The 20635-nt window shown below is 34.8% G+C and overlaps 1 protein-coding gene across 4 annotated transcripts in view; it reads left to right on the forward strand.

Moving 5' to 3' along the window:
• ADGRG6 (adhesion G protein-coupled receptor G6) overlaps window positions 1-20635 on the forward strand; it is a 142666-nt gene that overhangs the window by 87736 nt on the left and 34295 nt on the right. For all 4 annotated transcript variants that reach the window (XM_030809765.1, XM_030809766.1, XM_030809767.1 and 1 more), the window contains 10 exons: window positions 949-1034; window positions 4221-4273; window positions 5164-5226; window positions 8886-9028; window positions 11770-11881; window positions 13275-13339; window positions 13897-14107; window positions 15083-15254; window positions 16974-17114; window positions 19437-19556. In XM_030809765.1, coding sequence (XP_030665625.1) covers window positions 949-1034; window positions 4221-4273; window positions 5164-5226; window positions 8886-9028; window positions 11770-11881; window positions 13275-13339; window positions 13897-14107; window positions 15083-15254; window positions 16974-17114; window positions 19437-19556 — 1166 coding nt within the window. The remainder of the gene's footprint in view (window positions 1-948; window positions 1035-4220; window positions 4274-5163; window positions 5227-8885; window positions 9029-11769; window positions 11882-13274; window positions 13340-13896; window positions 14108-15082; window positions 15255-16973; window positions 17115-19436; window positions 19557-20635) is intronic.

Consider the following 20635-nt stretch of genomic DNA (forward strand, 5'->3'; position numbering starts at 1 on the left):
ATAAGAAGTCAAATTATACATGAAAACAGTTAACACATTACAGACAGTAGATATAAGAAATCTATAGAATTAAAAATATGAAGAAACATATGCTAGTAATAAGAGTAAGCTAATTGATACCTATTTCTAAGAAGTTGGAAGGTCAATAAGCTTTTTTTTTTTTTGAAAATAGGAAAAACCTTTATTTTCTCAATTGCATAGAATATAATCAGAATTTTGAACTACAATATTACTCCCAAATATATGTGACATTAAATTTTGCCCACTTCTTTTACTCCCTGATAGGTAGCTAACAAGAGACAAAATTCACTCTGAAAAGCAAAGAGGGTGGGGCATCTCACAAAACAAGAGATTTAACATTGTATAATTTCTTGTGGTTACTATGTAGTTCTAAAGGGTAAATGGCTGTCTTATCCATTTGGACTGTTGTAACAAAATACTATAAACTGATAGATGGCTTATGAACAATAGAAAATTATTTCTCACAGTTTTGGAGGCTGGAAAAGTCTAAGATTAATGCCAGCATATGTGGTGTCTGGTAAGAATCCACCTTTTTTTTTCCACAGATTGCTGTCTTCTCCCTGTAACCTCATCCAGAAGAAAAGATGAGGGAGCTCTCTGGGGCCTCTTTTATAAGGAAACGAATTCCACCCCCTAAAAGTCTTACCCCCCAAAAGTCTCACCTCCAAATACTATCACAGTGGGGTTTAGGACATAAACATTCAGTCTATGACAATGCCGGAAGGTCAATAAGCTTAACATCAAAATATTTCAGAATTTTTTTTGCCTATGTAGAAGGTGTTTCTTTTAACTTATATTGTAAATTATGTGATTATGAATAAAACTATATGATTATGTAAGACTTACATGATCATAACTTTAAATTGTTTTGTAATTATATAACTATAAACACATAATTAATGGACTAATCCTATTTCCAATGGGCAGATGGAATTATCTATAGAATATCCGTAGTGATTCAGAACATCCTTCGTCACCCTGAGGTAAAAGTACAGACCAAGGTGGCAGAATGGGTAAGTGAGCTTGTAACTTTTCTTTTTTTAAAAAATTCTTTAACTTCTGGGAATCTGGAAAAGACTGGTTAACTGAATCCACAGATCATACTGAAACACAGATGGTATTCATTAGAAATATATGAGTAGATATGTAATCGAGGTGTTGTCCTTATGCATAGGAAGAGAAGTACATTTGAATAAAGGATAAGAACTGAGCCTAATAGACTATCAGTGTCTTAAATAAGAAAAGTATCGCACAAATGGAAATAGATTTTGGAGGCAACAGGTGTCTATATTTCCTATTAGATCCGTATATTTTCTGCTATATTTTTAAATAGATTATTTTAAAAAATTGTTTGAATGTTTGATCAAAACCAACAAGTATGAAAAGACGCATTATGAAAGTCTTTCACCCATCCTTGTGGCTCATCTGCGTGGAACCAACCAAATAACCAACAGCAAATAGGAAATCACTGTTCGTTTTCTCCACTTTTTTCCAGATTTCTTTGTGCACATGAAAGAAAATTAAACTATAGATTCTTATTTTCTTTCTTTTTTACATTAAAAGTAGTATGCTTTACATACCATTCTATACTGTACTTATTTTTATTGTTGCCAGATTTGCAACATTAGATAACTTCATGTTTTTTTTGTTTTGAAAAAGCAATGCATAGTATTTCATTATGTGGCTGTTCAGTCATTTATTTAGCAGATCTTCTGTTGATGGACAGTTAGGCTGTAATTTATTTAACCAGTATCCTATTGATAAACATTTTGTAGTTTTCAATTTAAAAAATTTAACATTTTATTTTCTTCTTTTTCTTACAAATACAACACATGGATTTTTTCATTTTCTTCTTCACAATAACAGTCTCAATTTTATTTTCCATAGGTTTCTATTTTTTCTGTTATTTCATTTCCTACCTACAGCATACTGTGAGACTTTGTACTTCTTTTTATATATAATGCTGTTAGAATTCAAACAATTTTTTTTAATTGAGTCACTATACATTCTGAAATAAGAAAAATGGGTTTTCATATATATTTGGTGTTTGATAAACGTGTCTTTGGTAGCAAAAGAAAGTTTACACATTGAGAGGAAGTGGTAGCTACACACACACACACACACACACACACACACACACATCTATATATATTTGAAAAATAACTGATAGAAAACAGTCTGGGATCTAGAACTAGAAATACCATTTGACCCAGCCATCTCATTACTGGGTATATACCCAAAGGACTGTAAATCATGCTGCTATAAAGACACATGCACACGTATGTTTATTGCGGCACTATTCACAATAGCAAAGACTTGGAACCAACCCAAATGTCCAACAACGATAGACTGGATTAAGAAAATGTGGCACATATACACCATGGAATACTATGCAGCCATAAAAAATGATGAGTTCATGTCCTTTGCAGGGACATGGATGAAACTGGAAAACATCATTCTCAGTAAACTATCGCAAGGACAAAAAACCAAACACCGCATGTTCTCACTCATAGGTGGGAATTGAACAATGAGAACTCATGGACACAGGAAGGGGAACATCACACACCAGGGACTGTTGTGGGGTGGGGGGAGGGGGGAGGGACAGCATTAGGAGATATACCTAATGCTAAATGACGAGTTAATGGGTGCAGGAAATCAACATGGCACATGCATACATATGTAACAAACCTGCACATTGTGCACATGTACCCTAAAACCTAAAGTATAATAAAAAAGAAATAATAAAAAAATTAAAAAAAGGAAAAAAAAAAAGAAAACAGTCTTCATTTTAAAGGCAGTACTCTTTAAAAAAAAGTTGACCATAGGTAACAATAGTAGGTAATTAACTCTGTTACAAAATTGGTGAGAAAGGTGAAATCCTCTGTTGAAATAAAAGAAAAATACTACTGTTGATTTTTGGGAATGCCACATTGAGATTAGTAACTCATTCAAACACTAGGAGATGTTTAACCTCTCAATGGAGAGAGCAGGCTGCAGAAAGAGTATATTCTTTCTGTGTATCCCATTTTCTTTCCAGCATTGTTCTTTTTGTTTAAAGTCAGAATGATTTCAGAAGATAAAATTCTTTATTTTCATTCTCAAATAAGCTACTGTTAGCGTATTTGTGCAAATAATGGGTAATGTTATTAATCTAAAATTAGCATTCACTAGAAAGTTTGTGCTAGATAAGGTATAAGCTTACATTTATATTTACTTCATGCATGGTTTTCGACATAGCTTTATTCTCATCTGCAGCTAAACTTTACTAGACATTTTTGTTTAAAATGCAAGATACCAAAGCAGATACTTGATAACAGAGAAAATATAAATGGTGTACCTGTTTCAAATTATTATTTACAATTTTAAAATAATTTAACACTTTTTTTTGCCAGGATTCCCTAAAACTTACATTCAGTTTTAGAAATGCTTAAAAGAAAGGCTAAATGTGTATATGAAACAAGGCCTAAATCACTCTTCGGAGATGGTATGTAAATAGGAGGCTCTCATGTCAGTGAGGGAATCTCGTTTTGCGATTGTGTGGGAAACTGCATCATAGAAGCTTCTTTATATTGGAGGAATCCATTGTTTCATTAAAAACACTTATGCTGAGACCATAAAGACTGCTAAATATCCACATAATAAATACATAGTTCCAATAGTATTGAACTTATTTTATTTTTTTAATTTATATTGTTTATAATTTTTCTTATTACTAATATTGTGAGATGGTAATTACTAGAAAAATGTTTTAGTGTACCTCAGTGTTTGTTAAATAAAGAATAGAGAAGGTATTTATCGCAAATCTTTAATACAAGGGCTAGAGAGGAAGTGATAGTTTTCCAAACAGTCAGACTTGGGTTCTAATCTAGCATCTGCTACTGCTTACTTGGGTGATCTTGGGCAAATCATTTCTTATCTGTGAAAGCTCAGTTTCTTTATATATAAGACGATGGGGTATGTGGGAATAATACCTATTTCATTGGTTGTTGTGAGGATTGAAAGGAATAACATTTATCAAATTATTGGTATACAGTGATCCATTAATTGTTACAATGATACATTAACTGTTCATTCCTCCAACTCTTTAGGATTTTCCCAGGGTCTTATCTCAGTAACAACTTATGTTTTAGGTAGAAACTTGAATTAGATATTTTTTAAAGGTATTAGCAAAACTCAGCCTTTTCCATTGTGTTTTCCAGCTCAATTCAACCTTCCAAAATTGGAACTACACGGTTTATGTCGTTAATATCAGGTAAGACAGAATAAATTATTCGATAAATTAAAAGTAGTGTCTAATTTAATGCTACTATTTGTCTCTCTGATTGTACCAAAATATACATACAAATACACACACATAGCTACCATATAGATAATCTTTCTAAAACAACTGTGTATTAGTTCATTGCACAAAAAACCTCCATGCTGCAGCGATGGTTTTAAACTGTTTTGATCATGTATTCCAGTTAATTCGTATTTGTTTTAAATCATGTTATAATGTGTCAAAAATTAAAATTGGATAATTAAATATAAACAGAAGTTGTTAGTTTCTTCTTATACCCTGGTGGATCACCTAGAGCACCCCCTAGTTGTGTGTACCCATTTCAAGACCACTTATTTTTCCAGATCTAATGTCGTACATCGACAGCCTGATTGCAACCTAACTTTTCGAAATTATCCTTCACTGTATTTATATTTAAATCCTCCACTAATCTTCAGCAATTCGTATTGTCCACATATCCTCCTCTGTACCTTGTTTTCATAGTTCTATACCTGAACTAGTTTTCTAAAGTGTATGTCATGACCCCTAAACATATATTCTGTGAAGATAAGAGATTTAGTAACACAGAAAAGGAGTCAAATTGTCATATAAGTTCAGGAAGTATGTTATTGTACAAACTGAAGCAGATTTTTTTTTCAGAACGTCTCAATTTCTTTAGTGTAATAATATGAATTGTGAATCTTCAAAACAGCAAAAGCACACAGTTGCCTAGCTTTATGAAAGAAGCTAGAACCTCAGGACACACACTTGGAAATATTGGCTTAGAATTCCCATTCTGTCTCTTTATTTCAGGTCCCCAAATTTTATTGTTGATGATGCAGTTGGTGAGGTGGATTAATGAATATATGTATTTGTGTTTTTAGTTTTCACCTGAGTGCTGGAGAGGACAAGATTAAAGTCAAGAGAAGCATTGAGAATGAGCCAAGGTAACAGGACAAAGTCTTATAAAGAGTGTAACATTCTTTCTCTTGCTCACCACTTTATCTGGTAGAGAAATGAAAACAATTAGATAGGAAAGAAAAACTTAATCACATAGCACAGTTATTTCTTTAGCACTACTGTACACTACTTTTTTCTTGTAGTTAAAACTGTAATATAACAGACTGGGTAGTAATGTATATCCATTGAAAAATAATTGAGAAATAGGGCATTTAAAATGGAAGGATTATTATTTTTAGTATTTCCAGTTTATTTATGATAACCCGTTGCCTCTTACTTGAAATTGCAAAGGTACCTTCAAAGAAAACAGCTTTAAATAAAGTGTTTATATATGATAACATCTAATAATATGGATAATAGATGCCTAAATGTTTTCAGCATTTAAAGCTATTAGCTAATTTTCTGAAGTCTCCCTTTTAAAATTTATATCAGGATCATGCCTTAATCATGCAGGTAATTTAATGGATATGTCCAGCATATATGACCAGTTGGCATGTAAGGACCAAATGTTTAGAGTACTGTAAAACAAAACAAAAAACACCCTAAACTTCCAAATGGAATAAATTTAGTTGTATTTAGGTTATTCAGGTCATGTATTGCATCTCTGTAGATTTTTTTTTTTTTGAGACAGAGTCTCACTTTGTCACCCAGGCTGGAGTGCAGTGGTGTGACCATCACTCACTGCAGCCTTGAACTCCTGGGCTCAAATGATCCTCCTGCCTTAGCCTTCTGGGTAGCTGGGACTACACACATGTTCTAGCATGCCTGGCTAATTTTTAAAATACTATTTTTGTAGAGACTGGGTCTCGCTATGTTGCTCAGGCTCATCTCAAACTCCTGGCCTCAAGTAATCCTCCTGTCTCAGCCCCCCAGAGTGCTGGGATTACATGTACAGGCATGAGATGTCATATCTGGCCTCCATAGAATTTTTTAAAAATTTGTTGTGAAGCAAAAGTTTCTATAAGTCTTGCTGGATCTCAATAGACTGAATTAAATCTTATGGATATACAGCCCTGATGATGGAGCTTGCTTCTTTTCAGGTGATATCTTCTTATTATGAGAAGGTAAAATTTCATATGAGAATTGACCAGAGAGCTTTTTTTTTCTTTTCAATTTAACACTAGAAAAACAAATGTTTTGAAAGTTATATTGAAAGATGTCATTTTTGTATACATATTAAATGGACTGGGTTGAGCCATCTGATTAGGGAAACTTGTTTTTATTTTCTGGTATTATAATTTTTTCTTTATGATATGAAAACACAGTAGTATATTTCAGTACTGTATTCTTGAAGGTGACAGAACTCTTCTCCACTGTTTAACCAAATAATTTTTTTCAATCCTTTCTGTTAGGTCATATTGCATCTTCAGTATTGGATCCAGCAGCAATCAGGATCCCTTTGCTGGACACTTTGTGTAGCGATTGGGACAGCCCTGGGTTTGGTAGATATAGCCAATGGTATACCTTCTTCAGGCAATCAGCATCCGCTTTTTAGTATACTTACTGTGGTTCTTCTACTACCTGTTGATACTAAAATCAGCCATCGTTAGTACATGTCAGCACCTCAGAAACTCTTCTTGAAGGACATTTAAATTCATGGGATTTCAGTTTCCTGGTCTTCAAAGCAATGAGTAATTTTACAGAAAATTATAGGGAGAATGAACTGAGACAGTGTATATAGCAAAATCCACATATTTAGGGGTTTTTTGGTATGAACTCTTGCCATTATTTAATATTTATGTTTATAGCCTTTCTTGCCTCTCTTTTTTGTATTCTCTATGGCTCTTACCCTCATTGGTGAGGCTTTATAGTCTCAGTTTCTGTCAAAACCACAGTCTACTACTTTTACATACATTGTTTTTTTAAAAAAACTTTTCCTTTCAATTTGATTGTATCACTTAACACAGACCATAGCTTCAGATAATGCTGTCATACTCTATTGCCTAGACAGACAGGAAACCAAAGCCACAGAGAGTTTTTTTTTCAAATAAAGAATGGCTGATGGTAACAACAGATAGAATGTGACTTTGTAGAACCGTAAAATAGTTTCAGTTTTCAGGATGAGAGAGGAAAACACACAGATAAGACCTGTGAAAATGTATGGCTATTCCTGACTTGTTGGGTTTGGGTATTCAATATCACCCACAATACCTCGGGCTAATTATGTTCTCAGTATTCAAGACAAGTAAAAGGTCACATTCCTAGCTGTAAGTTCTCACCAACTGGAGTGGCGAAGCTTGTCTTTAAACGATGACTTAATCCAAGGATACTTTTTCATAGGCCATTTTAAAAATTGTTAAGCTATCATAGTCACATTTATGTTCACAGCTATCATTATATTCATTATGTTTGCCTCATCCTGAAATATGGCTTGTATGTGAATGGTAAGCAGTAGATCATTTTAGAGAGAGCTTTTCAGAGTTAATTATGAGAAGATAGAGCACCTTTTCCTTGAAATTAGCACAGACATTTAGGAAAGAAAACTTGAGCTATTCTTTAATTTCACCTAGCCTTGAATAGCAAATATTTCACATATTCCTTCTTATTTTTTGACACCACAAATAAATTACTACTATAACTAATACTTACTAATATTCATAGTTTCATAAATAAAATATGTCACTGCCTCTCCACTGGACATTCCATAACTAGTTTAAAAACAATACTACCACTTTGTCTTTGGCATGAAGACAGTAACTGATCTCAATAATGTGTCTTATATTATTCATTTCTCCTCTGAATATGAAGAAGAAACAATTTTTTTGTGAATCCAGAGCTTTCACATATAAGCAAAAGAAATTCTCCTCTACCTGACAAAATAATGTTGCTTACTTTTACCTCAGTGTTAAATTAATAGTTTTGATTTCTGCTTTTGACTATAGCTGTGATTGTAGTGGAACAGAAAATTATATTACTTTAAATTGTAGAACCAAAAATTTTTAACAGGGCTTTGGGGATACATTTCTTTGCTCCCCATAGAGGTATTTCCTTTTTAAAGGCCTTCAAGGTCAACCATTCTATAACCTTCTTAAGTAATATGCTGACCAATCACAGAGTCGGTTTTGAGTATTTATTTTGTGAAACTTTTTACAATACAAAGTACTTGCAAATGCTTCATGGAGATAGAAAATCATTTGTTGCTATTCTGAAGAAATTATACCACATTCATGAATAGTAACATTTTTATAGTGTTAGTAATTATAAATAGTTAATTTCTAATAGTTAGAAATAGTAATTTCAAAAGACAAATGGTCAGTTGAAATCATAGTTTTTTTAAAAAAAACATTAATTTGGGGCCACAAAGAAAAAATGTAGAATTAACCACAGGAATGCTGTTTTCTTGTGTTTATGCTTTAAATATGACTATATATTATTATAAATATTAAATATTAAAATATTTCTGAAAACAAATGGAGTTATTTGACAGAATTATACATGTAATAGCCTATAGAATCTATTAATATTGGAATATTTTTAACATTATAATTTACACAGCAGCAGAGAAAGTCTGTGAGCACCTTTGGCTAATCTCTTCAGTCTCAACAGGTGATGGTCATCCCTCTACATCCAAATATTCTGTTTCTCCTACCAAATGACAACCAACCAATGAACAACAACAAAAGTTCTATCCAAAATGTTTCCCTAGGTTGGTGCTTTGGGCCCTTCTAGTTTACAATGCTACCAACAATACTAATTTAGAAGGAAAAATCATTCAGCAGAAGCTCCTAAAAAATAATGAGTCCTTGGATGAAGGCTTGAGGCTACATACAGTGAATGTGAGACAACTGAGTAAGTGACTGATTTTTTCATAATATGCATTTTATACAACTGTATATTCAGGTTTACTTGAAACAACAACAGAAATTTTCTTTATGTGCTATTTGTTTATGTAAGTTTTTTTTCTGATGATGAAGTTCAGTAACAAATGAGTGACATAGCAGAAAAAAAAATCAGCTCAGTATCTGTGAATCCATGGGAATGAAGGAGGTAGATGAAAGTTTATATTTTACTTTAGGAACATATTTTGAAAATACTAACAATGTGAACAAAATGCCAGAATAATCTTGATCATCATTGTTGTCAACTTTAGGAATAAAAAGAGTGTGTAGATGTGGATGTGGGAACTCTAATGAGATAAATCTTATAGAAGGAGATTTCCTGTTTTAAAACATCTCCTGCTGGGCATGGTGGCTCATGCCTGTAATCCCAGCACTTTGGGAGGCCAAGGTGGGAGAATAACTTGAGCCCAGGAATTTGAGACTAGCCTGGGCTACATAGGGAGACTGTCTCTACAAAAGATGAAGAAATTAGTTGGGTGTTGTGCTGCGCACCTGTAATCTCAGCTACTAGGCGGGGCTGAGGTAGGAGGATTACTTGAGCTTGGGAGGTCAAGGCTGCAGTGAGCCATGTTCATGCCACTGCACTCCAGCCTGGGCAACAGAATGAGACCCTATCTCAAAAAAACAAACAGAAAACGTCTCCTTCTCTCATGTTCCCTGTCTCTATTAGTGATACCACTGTCTTCACAGGACTAGGTCATGAATGTAGGGGTTCTGTTGGACCTAAAATCAAGTCTCTCCTGGAGATCGTTCACATCCTAAGCTCTAGCCACACATATGGCATGGCTTGTACTTCCACAAAGAGGCTGTGCTCTTTCCTTTAATGCCCTTTCTATATCTTTGCACACTGTTCTTCTCCACTCCCACCATCAACCTCATTATCACCTATGTATTTTTAAAGACAGCTCCTAAGTCATCTCTTCTTTGGAAGCTTTTCTGAAATCAAGTATAGACGTCACTGCCTTTGAGCATCTACTTCATGCTGTCCAGATGCCTAGAGCATCATATGCATCAGAATACCATAGTACTTAGAAGACTAGATATATTTATGTTCATATATATATGTGTGTGTGTGTGTGTGTGTGTATTCTGTAAACAATAATCTCTGACTTAAGATCATATTTTCTTTTTTCTTTAACTCTTAACTTCCCACATATTCCCAGAACCCAGCACATTCCCTGGAACTGGAACACTTGTTGAATAGACGAATGAATGAGTCTGCATGAGAATATTTTAGGAAATCAAATGTTCACAAATATGGATAACAAAAAACAATTGTTTTTAATGTTATTCTATGTTACAGTTATACTGTGATTAGGTACATTAGTAGAGATCAAAAGAAAAGAAAACTTTGACCCTTTGCCTTCTCTACACTCAGGAGGTTGAATTGAGGGAGGCAAGTGTTCCTCAGCTTTGAAGAGGGCGATTGCGACCAAGGCCAGAATCACAGTGTAGTAAAGAGGCAGGCATCTCCACTTCTGTGAGGAGCCACCCATCTCTATTGGGTGGATGTACACAGTTACAAAGAACTCATAGAGATGGATGAATGCAAATAATCATACTAATCATGGTAATAAACCAGTTCTGAGTCTCTATGGGAAAATACTTCTTAACAACTAGGGATTTTTGGAGGGAGGGAGAATGCAAGCTGCTACCCTTTCACGTATAGGAGTCTTCACAAAGAAGGAGTCTGACAAATGGTAGTTTATCTATGACTGGAGAACTCTAGGAGGACCAGCACTGGCTCTGTCCTCATAGGCTGGGAAAGCCCAGCACCACTCTTTCCATATACCTAGACATTTAATTTATACCATTTAATTTAAATTATCCATTTTATTGTTTTTCTGCAAGTGAATCTGTGGATAAGCACTTCTACCAATGGAAAAATAAAAGGCTAAAACCTAAAGTTTTAAAGTTCACAGTATACATGGGAAAGTTATTTGAATTTTCAGTTGGTAATAACAGTACTTGTTCCCAGAAAACTGATATAACTCGCTAATGCTCACTACTGAAATACAAGAGTTTATTGTTGTTGTTGATGTATTGCTGTTACTTTGATATCCTTTAAAATATAGAATCTGAATCATTGATGTCATGAGGCTTACTTAGAGAGTTGTCAAACAAAAAGTCAGATGATTTGAGGATAAATAAGTCTGAGAGTTTGTTGGTTTGCAGGTGACTTCCTGTGGCCCCCTTAGTTAGCTTCCAGGCAGGAGAGGCTATCAGAGCAGCTGGAACGTTTTCTGTAAAATAGCCACACAACTCAAAGATGACACTATCAAGGCATCATTTCTAGGCTTTCTCCTTTGAAAAAAATCAAATTACATTTTGAATTTTTCAGGATTGTTTTCCTTCTCTGTAGGGTTTATTTCTTTGAATAAAACTAGTGTCTGCTAATGATTAGAATGATAATTATGTTTCATGTTTATACTTACATAACTGTGTTTTTTACTTAATGGTTTTGTCCAATGTAATGATTTTTGGATTTGAACTGTATTAAATGTTAATGTTTTTTCTAACTTCTAATTTTTTTTTTTTTACAAATTCTGAAGATAAACACTCATATTTTGGTATTACATTAAAGAAATACCTAATTACCAGCACTGTCATTTTGCTTTCATCCTGCATCTCTAATCTCTAACTTTAAAAAATAGGTGAATATTTCTCATGCTGGTTCTTATGTTCATGTAGGTCATTGTCTTGCCGTGGAGGAACCCAAAGGCTACTACTGGCCATCTATCCAACCTTCTGAATACGTTCTTCCTTGTCCAGACAAGCCTGGCTTTTCTGCTTCACGGATATGGTAATATTTTCACTGACTCTTGCCAGCAAAGCTCCACGTTATCAGCCTTCCCAGGGTTATACGTGCAGCACGGTAGTTCTCAGACATTATATTGATTGCAAAGAAGGGCAGGAATCTCTGTGTATGCCTGTATCATTCACTCCTGGGGAATAAAGATAACATAAGTGGATGACTCAGAAAGGCAGTGTTTTCCTCCCAGCCACATGCTAATCAAGTCCTCTCACAGAAAAACTGAAGAATTTAGCAGCCAGCGGGTAGCACCAGAGCAAAGTACCTTGTATGTAGATAAACCTAGCCTAGCCTTGGAACATGCATCTGGAATTCCGAAACTTTTTAACTATTTTGACTGATTATTGTTGGAATGGGGAGAGGAGGCAAAGAGGAAATGAAGACAAGATCCAGATTGGGATAGTCTGCTGATGGAAACTGTCAGGGTGTAGATTTTCTCTAAATGTTTAACAGAAACCTCAGAGACAAGATAATTGCAGGGATTCATGGACTAGCAAGTCAAATCCATTTCTCTACCCACCTCGCTCCCAATTAGAGTTTTCTTGGGGGAAATTCCGAAGTGGAAACTGCCTAAGCATAAATACTTTGCATACTGTAAATACTGCTGGGTTTGACACTTTGTAGGGAGCAAAGAAGGGGACTGTAGAGATGTATGGACTTGAGTTTGGAATGTGGCTCCATCTCTTCCTGGCTGTGAGAACTTGGAAAATTCATTGATTTATCAAATTCCATTTAGTCTCCTATAAGATGTGGATTATAATCTGCTTTGCAGAGTTATGTGAACTCAAAATCAGATTTTACCTGTAAAGTTCTAAAGCAGTACTTGGCCAATGTATCCTAGGTTAGGATACTGCTGGTATTTTGTTTCCAAGATGCATGCTACTGGTTTTTTTCCCATAAGAATTTTTAGCATGAAATTTATTTCAATGCATTACAGTTTTATTTTCAAAGGAAACTTACCTAGAAATCAAGGCAAATCCCAAAAGTTATTAACTAATTTTTTCAGTTCTAATATCATTTATAGAAAAACAGGAAAAGAAAACTTGTAGAAGGAAATAGTGCAAATGGAGAAACAAATTGGGGTGAGAGAGGAGAGAATAAGGAAGGGTGAGAAGAATGAGGTGGAGAAATGGAGAGAATTTGGGAACATTGTATAGATGGGGTGATAAACAGAAATAGGCTAGAGAGATAGAACATAGACATATAAACAGGTACAGAGATAAACAGAATTAAAATGGAAAGAGTAAGAAGCTCAGTGTCTTAAAGGGAAGCTTGTCCATTGATCATATTGTAATAAATGTATACATCATGTAAAAATCCCTTTAAGCAGTACAAAATAGTATCAGTTATATCAAATATTTAAAATATCTATTTTGTTTCACAGTTCTTACAATGCTACCAACCCATTGGTAACCTACTGGGGACCTGTTGATATCTCCAACTGTTCAAGTAAGTGAGCAATTTTCCTTTATTTCTCAAGGACAAAATGACATGACTTCATGCTTCATGATTTTCATTGTCTTTGGGAATATTCTTCCGCTATGTGATACTGTTTTCATATTAAAAGGCAAATGTTTCACTTAAGACACAAAATACTTTTTACTCTCATTTTAACTTTCTGTTCTGTAGGAGATTAAAAATAGTAAGGAAAATCTAGAGAAGACAAAACTAATATATAAATTGATATTTGTATCAATGTTTTGTAGTTTGCATTAATTTTAAATAGCAAATATACACTTATTCAGGGATTCTGGAAATGTTTCTCTTAGAACTTTGTGTGTTCATTCATCCCTCCAAGTTATTTGTACCTTACTAAAGAGAGAAGTTAGTCTCTGCATAGAAAGAAGTATTATTGCCTTGTGAATATGGGGATGAGGTATACACAGGAAAATCTCACTTTCTTGCTTCAAATGTAAAGTAAAATATTACACTCTACTTTGGATTCCTGGAAATGCTCAAAATATGTAGGTAAAACTTAGTGTTGTTTTCTTCTGCCTTTGTTTTAGAAGAAGCAAATGAAGTTGCTAACCAGATTTTAAATTTAACTGCTGATGGGCAGAACTTAACCTCAGCCAATATTACCAACATTGTGGAACAGGTCAAAAGAATTGTGAATAAAGAAGAAAACATTGATATAACACTTGGCTCAACTCTAATGAATATATTTTCTAATATCTTAAGCAGTTCAGACAGTGACTTGCTTGAGTCTTCTTCTGAGTAAGTATTTTTTTTTTCCTGGAGAGTAAATTTTATTGGATAATGATGTTACATGATTTCTCACCTATCTGAATACTTTGTGCCCAGATTTCAGAATTCAGATCTCTGCAAGATGTATTGATAGTCGTTAATAGTGAAGCAAGGTCATTCACAACGTGAACTTAAAAGTTCTGTGTGGTTTTTTTTTTTTTTGAGAAATACAATTTACAATATACATAGCCCTAGAAAGCATAAGCAGTCTTTCATTTTTTATTTGAAAATTCTAAATTTAGTTTAAAAATTCTAAAATTCTTAATTTAGTTGACCAGTAGAGTTATGCATAACTGATCATTGTAAGTCCACTATACTGTAAACTATGCCACTGACAGCCACAGCCACATGATTGTTGGACTTCTGAAATGAACATACTGGGGCAGATGAAAATGTACCTGTATTTATATGATTCAATTTGTATTTAATTGCTTCATTTAATGTATTAATATTAAAATATTTAATGTTTTTCTATTTCCTTCCCTTCTACATTTCTCTGAAGAAAACTTTATATTTGTTAAAAATGTATTTTCTAACAATCTATATAATAACAATATAAACATTTTTATAGCGTCTTGCAGTTCACAAAACACTTTTATCGCATTATTTCCTTTGATTCTTGATAAGCCGTAAGGTAGGGAGGATGCTTTTTCATGTGAGAAAAGAGAGGCTAAAATAAATGAAAAACAGTATTTGTTCAGGATGATTTAATTGTTAATTTTCTTTAAAGCAGAAATTTCTCTTGAGGATTTATCCATCCCTGTGATTCCGTGTTTTAACAGATATCACTGTGGATTGGGGTAATTTTATGGGTGTTCATGTTAAGATCAGAAAATCTAAACACAATTTTATTTTGTTTGTATTTTGCCATGCAGCAAAACATGTATGTTTCAGAATCTAAAATATCGTATTACTTAATAGTGGTATTTTTTGTCATTACTTTAGAGCTTTAAAAACAATTGATGAATTGGCCTTCAAGATAGACCTAAATAGCACATCACATGTGAATATTGCAACTCGGAACTTGGCTCTCGGCGTATCATCCCTGTTACCAGGGACAAATGGAATTTCAAATTTTAGCATTGGTCTTCCAAGCAATAATGAATCGTATTTCCAGGTAATGAGCCAGTGGTTTCTTTCATTTTAATTAATTACTTAGACATATGAAAACTTGCTGATCACTTAGCAGTTGCTGCTTCCAAGAGGTCTTGGTCTATGAAGTGGCAAAGTCTGAATGTTGGCTAAGTTTAACTAGAGCAGTAGCCATAAAGTATTGTGGGAGCTCAGAGTGGGTATACTTTCATAATCTGGGTGACAGGGGTGGTCAGCTTACCTTCTACAAGAGGGGTTACTGGAGCTAAGCATGAGTAGGGGCCACCATACTTTGGGGTGAGCATCAGTTCAGTTAGAGGAAAGAGTTTTAAGGGCCCCAAGGTGAAAAGAAGCATGGTGCATTCTCTTTGCCAGTGGTTCTCAAACTGAACATTAGAATTTTCTGGAGGAGGCTGGGCGTGGTCTCTCAAGCCTGTAATCCCAGCACTTTGGGAGGCCGAGGTGGGTGGATCACTTGAGGTCAGGAGTTCGAGACCAGGCTGGCCAACATGGTAAACCCTGTTTCTACTAAAAATACAAAAAAAAAGTTAGCCAGGCATGGTGGTGCAGGCCTATAATCCCAGCTATTCGGGAGGCTGAGGCACGAGAATTGCTTGAACCTGGGAGGCAGAGGTTGCAGTGAGCCGGAATAATGCCACTTCCCTCCAGCCTGGGTGACAGAGCAAGACTCTGTCTCAATAGAAAAAGGAAAAAAATAATAATCTTCTGGAGGACTGGAGGACTTGTTAAAACAGATTTCTGGGACCTACTCCAGGAGTTTCTGATTTAGTAGATCCTGGGTAGGCCCACCAAATTTGCACTTTTAGCAAGTTCCTTAGACATTGCTGGTCTAAGGATCATACTTTGAGAACCCGTGATGTAGAAGTCTGGGATAGCAGGTGACAGTACGGCTGGACACATAAGCTGGGGCTGGATTAATGGAGAACCTTTTCAGCATGTTCAAGCGACACATAAGCAAAGAGTTTTCAAGTTCCTACTACATGCCAGGCACTATTAGCCACCAGAGCAAACAAAATGAATGAAGCATTGCCCTTGACCTGGGAGAGTATAGTATGTGAAGCACAATATATCTTTTAACTGTGGAGATAGAACAAACTGAAAATATAAAAAGCCTGAAATCAGGATACAGGCAAGACCTTTTTTCTCCATTAGACTAGGGGCTCTTTTGGGTAATTCTCTTTCACATTTTAAGAGTAAAACTCAGTCAACCTCAGTCTCATTCCAAGACAATTTGCAAGAAAGCATTCTTTAGCCTTGAGCTATGGTTTCAGGAAAAATGCTATCTGAGAGTGTTCATAAAATTTTAATGCAGTCTGAAATCAACAAGTTAACTTCAGTCTCTTTCTCTTTCTCTCCCCCTTGCCCCTTCCTCCCATAGTTATTATCTTTCACTACGTGTTTTGAGAAAATCTCAAAATCTGCTGCTGGTAAATCTAATTTTTATACTTGAAAATGTTGACTGATTTATAGATTTCTTCCTATGTCTTAATTAAAATCAATGCATTTTCTCCTTTGACACACATGTAAAACCCAAATGAGATCTACAGCTCTGTCTGTAGGGGTTTATCCAGGAGTTGCAGTGACTACTGTAGATACAAAGGGAAGTCCTGGTACTGGATAATTTAAACTTGCAATTGTTCACTCGCCTAACTATGCATGTGGAATAAAGTTATTACCATTTAATTATGATTACTCGACCAATATATCTGTGTGTGTGTGACAGATGGATTTTGAGAGTGGACAAGTGGATCCACTGGCGTCTGTAATTTTGCCTCCAAACTTACTTGAGAATTTAAGTCAAGAAGATTCTGTATTAGTTAGAAGAGCACAGTTTACTTTCTTCAACAAAACTGGACTTTTCCAGGTAAGTACATTCATTAAATTATTATTTTTTAATTGCAAATGAAGTTTCTTTGCTCAGAGGAAAAAAACAAAACTTTAGATTCCTTTGAAATATATCAGAAAGTTTAGAAAAATTCACTGCATTTTCAAAAATGAAAATTTTTAATATAATTGTTTATTTCATTTCAGATAATATGCTAATTAACAAGTTGTGTGCACTTCAATTTTTAAAATAATTCAAGTATTAGGCTAAGGCTTGCATTAAAAAATTAGAAATTGAATTAGTGAAGAAATGACCGTTTATTATTACTTTTATTAAATATTTTATGCTCTCCAATCATTTAGGCCTTTAGAGTTAAAGAAATTGCGCACCAAAGGAAAGGGTTTTTTTTTTTCCTTTAATTTAGCAGTAAGCACTGTTTACATAATGAGCAGCATTCTTGGCTTTAATCAGTTTTCCCATTAGTATTTCAAGTGACCTTTGGTCTTTACACATCCGCAGAGTAGGATGGCATTGTGCTAAGCACATATTATCATTTTTATTGGCATCATTTCTAGATTCTAGAAGGCCCACTGCCAGCAAACACTGGTGACCTCTGTTTGCCTTTACAAGTACAACCTAATTGAGAGCAGGTTTGCTGGGCCCTTTTTAAAAAATAAAACTTATCTATTAAATTCAAGATATCATTGCATATTGAACAATGTGACTTATATAAGAGAAAATAGCAAGTTTCAAGGTCAGAGAATTGTTTCTAATAGATCTGCCTTTATATGTCATGTGTAAAGGAACAGCCAAGTAGAGATATAGTCAAGGAAAAATAATACCGTGGAATCCTTGACAGTAGTTAATTCCAAAATTTAAAAATTTTATCAACAAATGTTTTAGGAACCAGCTCTATACAAATTTGGTGATTTATATGAATGCAATTTATGTATTTTGTATAAAACGTGTAATTTATCCTGAAAGATTTAATAGCTATAAACATGTACAACTGCAGTTTTAAAAATTATGGTAATTTGAAGTGTATGACAATGTTACCTTAAAACCAATATAAAAATGCAGCAAAACATGTATGTATGTAGGTGCCACAAAATGTGAATGGTACAGAAAGGGGGTCCAGTGCAGGGGGAAGGTTTAGCCCTGCACTCTTAGATTTGCAAGCATCTGTCATTGTTTTGAGTCTTCTCCACATCATTGTTTCCTTCTCCTTTGGTATTTCTCTACCAAAGTTGTTATTAGGAAGCATATCTGGCCAGGCACAGTGGCTCGTGCCTGTAATCCTAGCACTTTGGGAGGCTGAGGAGGGAGGATTGCTTGAGACCAAGAGTTCAAGACCAATCAAGCCAACATAGTGAGACCTTTCTCTTTAAAAAAAAAAAAAAAGGAAGCATATGTTCAGTTTCTAAAGTTAATTTACAGGACGATGAAAAAACTTTAAAGGTTCTGTGGTGCTCCCCTATCATAGAGGGCAAGGTACAATGGTAATGGTGTTTTTTTGTGTTTTACTGAAAGGCTGGGTATCACCAGCTAATAGCTGAGTTTAATGATGACCACCACACAAAATTAACAACAAGCTATATTCTGGATGCTGAGTTTTATTTGGAATTTATCCTGTGATTATTCCAAAACAACTGATTTGTAAGCTATGATAAAAAGAGAAATTCAGGAGATTTGACAAGAAATATAAGGGAAAGAAAAAAATAGAGATGAACTTGCAGAATAGAATGCTTATTGGTCCAAACCATTTTATGGGACAGATTTGATTTCCTGACAGCCTTATTGTTTAAGTGAAATCCACAGATGCTGGCAAGTATACAATCAGAGAAGAAGGTAGAAGTCCTGGATGGGACTTGAATCCAGTATTACTTTTAGGTATAAGTTAGTAAACATGTCAGGCTGTTGGCATGGATGTGAAAGATGCCTTGCTTTTTATTTTTCACACCATATTTTCTTCATACTTCTCTGAAAGAAAACAACATCTATTTTCTAGAGTAGGGAAATGATCTAATTGTTTCACAGCTTTTTATGAGTTTATATTATTTATGAGTCTGCATTGTTTCAGATGTTAACTGGCTGACATCACTCACCACAATCAAGAATGTAGTTTTATGAACTCAGTCTTACAATATTGGCTCCCAACATTCCCTCAATGTATTTATTATAATAAGGGAAGTAGCAAACCGCCTTCAGGAAAGCCAGCAACTTGATGTGATAAACAGGATGTTCTAGAACTGAAGATCTTAAGTGTAAAAATTGCTGACAGTTTGCTTATTTTGGAGCACCAAAGTAAAATAAAAGTGTGTACTTCTGACTGATACACGCGATTTTTTTTTTCTTTAAAAGGATGTAGGACCCCAAAGAAAAACCTTAGTGAGTTATGTGATGGCGTGCAGTATTGGAAACATTACTATCCAGAATCTGAAGGATCCTGTTCAAATAAAAATCAAACATACAAGAACTCAGGTAAGAAAACGCTCCCAATAGCATTTGGACAGAGGTGGACTATTTAAGATACTAATGGGGTCTTTTTTTCTACATGCTAAAAAGTAACTGACCCTTTTTTATGGAGTAGGGCCCAGTTTTCCGTAAAAAGAGAACAACTGGTCAGGTAGTGCTTTAAAGTCACAGTAAATTGAAGCAGCTAGAGAGGTTAGTCTTATCTAGGACTCAATAATCAGAAAGAGAAGGGAAGTGAAGAGAAGGGCTTCTATTTTTCAGATACAACATATATTGCCTCAAATAAATTAGATGCAGATGTAGTTGCACAATTCTGCCAATAGAGGTTTTGGTTGTTTCTTTATTTTTCTGTGTATATTTGCAAAGATAACTGCAACTGGGAAAGCCAACAAAGAAACAGGGGAGGGTGGACTTATTTTTTGAGAGGTTAGCGTGGTTTAGTCTTTGCAAATGTTGCTTTTCTTGTTGCTTCATTACCCATGTCATCTGTTTGTTTGATAAAATTAGATGGAAGTTCTTATTGTCCCAGATGGCCCAAGAACAGGCTTTTCTCACTTTTCTAAAGGGCACTCATCATGATTCTGCCATTTATTAGATAGGCAGGAAGGCAGGCTGGAAACGAGTGTGCTGAGGATTGAAAGCCAAGTCACCTAAGATCTAGCCTCATTTGCCACGAACCATCTTAGACTTCTGTGTTCAACACTTTGGCCTCCTTTGTTTCAGGCCCTTCATTCATAAAGGAAGATTTTTAAAAATTGTGGAACATACATAATATAAATGTATCATCTTAATCATTTTTAAGTGTACAGTTCAATCGCATTAAGTGTGTTCACATTATTATGCAGCCATCACCACTATCCATCTCCCCAGTTGAAACTCTCCTCCCATTAAATACCCATTCCCTGTTCTCTCCTTTCAATAGCACCTGGCAACCACCGTCCTACTTTCTGTCTATTAATTTCAGTACTCTAAGTACCTCATATAAGTGGAAACATACAGTATTTGTCCTTTGTGACTGGCTTGTTTCATAGCACAGTGTCTTCAAGGTTTATCCGTGTTGTAGCATCTGTCAGAATTGACTTCCT

This window comes from Nomascus leucogenys, chromosome 3, assembly GCF_006542625.1.
Source record: "Nomascus leucogenys isolate Asia chromosome 3, Asia_NLE_v1, whole genome shotgun sequence".
NCBI classification, from domain to species: Eukaryota; Metazoa; Chordata; class Mammalia; order Primates; family Hylobatidae; genus Nomascus; species Nomascus leucogenys.